Consider the following 4,521-nt stretch of genomic DNA (forward strand, 5'->3'; position numbering starts at 1 on the left):
CAATGTGGTAAACAAGTGCATCGATGTCAAGAACATTGGTATGATAAGTTTCATTGACTAGAGTATTCTCTGACAGAAGATAAAGCATATTGCTTTTATTGCTTTTTTTTTCTTGATAATAGCACTTCTTCGAATCTCTCAGCATTGGCAACAGTTGGGTTTAATAATTGGAAGAGGGTTAGTCAAGGAGAAAAATGTGATTTTCTTACCCATGTTGGTTCTTCACCGTCTTCATATCATAATGTATATGTAAGAAATGCAGAGATTTTGATGAGACCGGGTCATCACATTGACAAAGTGATGAATGTTGTATCCCAAGAGGAATGTCAGAAAACTCATTTGAGAGTAAGAACCTCAATGTTAGCTCTTCAGTGGTTAGCGCTCCAAGGTTGCGCATTTAAGGGCCATGATGAATCTTTATCTTCATTGAATCGTGAAAATTTTATTGAACTGATTGATTATTCTAGAAAAATGAATGCAGATGTTGGTAAAGTTGTTTTGGCTAATGCTCTAAGAAATGCCACATGCACTTCTCCAGATATCCAGAGAGAGATTTTGCACATTATGGCAAACCGAGTACAAGGTATGATTCGTAATGAAGTTAGAGATGCACCATATTGTATCCTTGTTGATGAAGCACGAGATGCATCTAAACGAGAACAGATGTGCATTGTATTGAGGTTTGTCAATGAAGAGAGAATTTTAAGAGAACGATTTTTTGCAATTAAAAGTGTTAGTGATATTACCTCGTTGAATCTGAAAAATCAAATTTATGATATTCTTAGTAGTAACAACCTTCAAATTCAGAATATGCGAGGACAAGGGTACAATAGTTCTAGTAATATGCGGGGTGCTTGGAATGGGCTCCAAGCTTTATTTCTGAAGGATTGTCCTTATGCATATTATGTCCATTGTTTTGTGCATCGTTTGCAATTAACATTGGTTTCTGCAGTTAAGGATGCTTGTGACATTTGGCAATTCTTTTCTCATTTGGATAATGTTGTTAACATTATTACTTCTTCGTCTAAGCATGTTGGTGAGTTAAAAGTTGCACATAGAAAAGAAATTGAGCATTTGTTAGAAACTGGAGAACGGTCGACAGGAAGTGGGGCTAATCAGATTGGGAACTTGTATAGAGCTGGAGCTACTCGTTGGAGTTCTCATTATGAATATGTAAAGAGCTTGATGGATATGTATGTTGCAGCATGTAAAGTATTTGAGTGCCTGATTGAAAATTCTCCAAGTGCTAGATCTCAGGCTGAAGTTGATGGTGCATACACTTGCATTACAAGTTTCGAATTTTTATTTGTCTTGCATTTGATGAATCGAATATTTACAGTTACTGATATTCTATGTCAGGCCTTTCAGAAGAAAAATCAAGATATCTTGACTGCTATAAGATTTATCTACACTATAAAGACTGTGCTTCAAGCTTTAAGAGAAGATGGTTGGGAAGAATTCCTTCAAGAGGTAACATCATTTTGTTCAACAAATGATATTTGCCTACCTGACTTCAGTGGTTTATATATGGTTGGTTGATCCCGTGGTCGTGAGTATCCCTCAGTTGAGCATCACTATCATTTTGATGTTTTCAATAAAGCTATAGATTTCTTGTTGGTGGAGTTAAATACTAGATTTAATGACATATCAATCGAACTTCTTTCTCTCAGTGCGACATTGGATCCTAGAAACTCATTTGAATCCTTTAATATAGCTGATATTTGCAAGCTTGCAGAGAAGTTCTATCCTCAAGATTTTATACCACAAGACATATTTTACTTGAAAGCAGAGTTACAACATTATCAGATTGATGTGGTTTTTGATCCTCGATTTCAAGTACCTACTCTACCTGATTTGTATCAAAAGTTGGTTGCAAGTGGAAGGTCAGAAAGTTATGTTATGCTAACTAGATTATTTCATCTTGTATTAACATTACCAGTTTCTGTGATTACTACAGAACGAGCATTTTCAGTGATGAAGCATGTGAAGACGAAAATTCGTAACAAAATGAATGATGATTTTCTTGCTGACTGTATGACATTGTACATCGAACGAGAATATACTATGACTTTAGTTATAGATTCTCTTATAGATGAATTTTATGCTACGGGTAACCGTCGGGGTTCATTTTAGTTGGTACTTTTGTATTTTGATTTATTTTATCGTAAATAAAATTTATGCATTGTTATGAACTTCAAATTATCGCACCAGTGTTATATATTGTCATTAGATAATGTTTAAGAACTTTCCGTTGAGGTTGAGAAAGACGGCAGCAAATAGCTTGATTTGTCCATATGAAATAGATTTTTATTAATAATTGTAGCCATTTTTTATTTTATCTCAAAAAAAAAAAATCGAGCGCCCCGGCACCCCAGACTATCACACCAATTTGTCCAAAAAATTTTTTTTGTTTTGCTACACCCCTCTTTGCCCCCCCCCCCCCACCACCCACACACACACACAGAGAGAGAGAGACCATGAAGGTTCTGGTGTGGGATGGTCGATGCACACATTTTTTGAGGGATGTATGGTGCGCAGACTGCCCTTTTAGATATTTTTTTCCTGATTTATTTCAGATATGCAGGGGAACTGGTAGTGCAGTTACTGAATGCTGGTTGGATGAGCACGGTTGGCTGATCCGAAATGAGATGCAGCCACACTCAGGCCACTCACCGGCAATTTTATAAGCTGCAGCGCCTGCTAGCAGAGAAGCAGCTCTCGGTGACGGAAGATCGGTTGAGTTGGATGCACACTTGTGACGGGGACTTCACAGTGGTGTCCAGATACAGGGCACTGTGCGAATCCGCAGTTTCATGGCTACCAGGACGTTCTTTATGGGGGAATGGTCTTCCCCCCACGCTCTTCATTTTTTGGATGGCTAGTTCATTATAGAAGATCCAAAACGAACAGAAATTTAAAGAGAATGGGAATTCGACTTGCAAGCAGATGTCGTTTATGCGAGAGGGAAGAGGAAGACAGAGAACACATGGTCGTTAAATGTAAAGGGTTCGAGGATTTACATTTCAGGTTCTAGAAGCAGCCCCCACCGAGAAATTGCAGGTGGCCGTAGGATCTTTTTCTGTCTCGTCGACATTCAGTAAGAAGCGGAGGTTATTTCATTTGGCGTTCCTGGGTGCTAATTGCCTGGCTACAGATGTGGTTGCACCACAATGAAATAGTTTACAAAGGGACGGCCCCATGTTTACAGAAGATTCATTGCAGAATTTGCAGTGAATTACGAGCAATAATCAGCCTATTACCAGGAAATCGAATCTGCAGAGCAGCGTTGCTGTGTTAAAAGGTTGGATTTGGATGTTGTCCATGAAATTTCTGTTGGATATGTACCTGTAACATACTGTTAATTTATAAATAAATTGCCTTTCTTCTTCAAAAAAGACATATCAGGTGCCTACAGACTTTGCTAGCTTTAGATGGCCGAATGTGTGCATCAAAATACGAATTTGGGTTCTTATCATTGTTTGCTTAAGCTTTTTCCTCCCCCACTCACTATTGTTATTGGATGCAGCTTAGTACACAAGTTGAAAATTAACTCATCAAACTGTTACTTATGCAACTAGTTCTTCTATTCCGTCTGACACCATCTCTCCTCTCTTGTCCGGCGATTTCTTCTTTGTAGTGTCACCCTCCAATGTGCATTGCACATGAATTATACTAGTACTCGACTAAACATTAGGTTTAGCATGCACGAGAGAGATTTCTTTTGATAAGAGAAATTATTTCCTTCCAACATGGAGTTCAGTTCAAGGGAACAACAAAAGATCCAAAATGATACACAATTAGAGACAAACCCAACTGCCTGGTTTGAATTTCTCAACATCAAGTAAAACAACAGAAGAATAAAAAAAATCATGTCCGACAAAAAGATAAATAAAACAAGAGCATCAACAAAATGCAATAATTTGTCATTGATCTGCTACTTCATCTGATGCCTGTTCCGGATCCTGGTCTGGGATTTGTGCTGCATTGCGCTTTGTGGATGATGATTTTGTGAGGTGGTTATAGCTTCCTTTCTCCTTGAACAACTGAGCAAAATGAGGCTTGCAGTAAAGGATGCCATCTAGAGCAGCATATGTTGATGGTGTGATAGCACAACCACTGTGGGAACACTTGAAACAGTTATGATAAGACTGTCCTTCCACTGTTACCTGTCACAAAATTTTTAATTAAAAAAATCTCCATCAGATTACATATTTTAAGTAAAATACAGCTCAAAATTGTCGACTTAATTCATGCAGTTGGATCAGATAAAAGACACGACAGGTGTCAACTAGAACCTCTCATTTTCGCTACTTGATGCTATACCAATTAATTTAGTTTCAACTGGGCCAATACAAGCCTCACATGATTAGAACTTGGAATCTAGAGTAACCAAGCAATTTGTTAAAATCTCTACAGTCAAAAAAGGCTATCAAACACTTTTTCATTGGTAATCTACCAGATAAAATTATAAGGAACAATGAGAAGAGGTGATTATGAGGATGTCTTGACCAATAAAATTGA

General features: G+C 37.7%; 1 protein-coding gene across 1 annotated transcript; it reads left to right on the top strand.

Moving 5' to 3' along the window:
- Positions 1 to 357: 357 nt before the first annotated feature.
- LOC149829792 (uncharacterized) lies at positions 358 to 3,174 on the top strand. The gene is made up of 4 exons (XM_090015296.1): positions 358 to 1,270; positions 1,736 to 1,883; positions 2,655 to 2,877; positions 3,028 to 3,174. Exons 1-4 carry the CDS (start codon positions 358 to 360, stop codon positions 3,172 to 3,174), a joined length of 1,431 nt encoding a protein of 476 aa, XP_089871422.1.
- The last annotated feature ends 1,347 nt before the right edge of the window (positions 3,175 to 4,521 follow it).

This window comes from Nuphar pumila, chromosome 8 (genome assembly GCF_984573655.1).
Source record: "Nuphar pumila chromosome 8, dmNupPumi1.hap1.1, whole genome shotgun sequence".
NCBI lineage: Eukaryota > Viridiplantae > Streptophyta > Magnoliopsida > Nymphaeales > Nymphaeaceae > Nuphar > Nuphar pumila.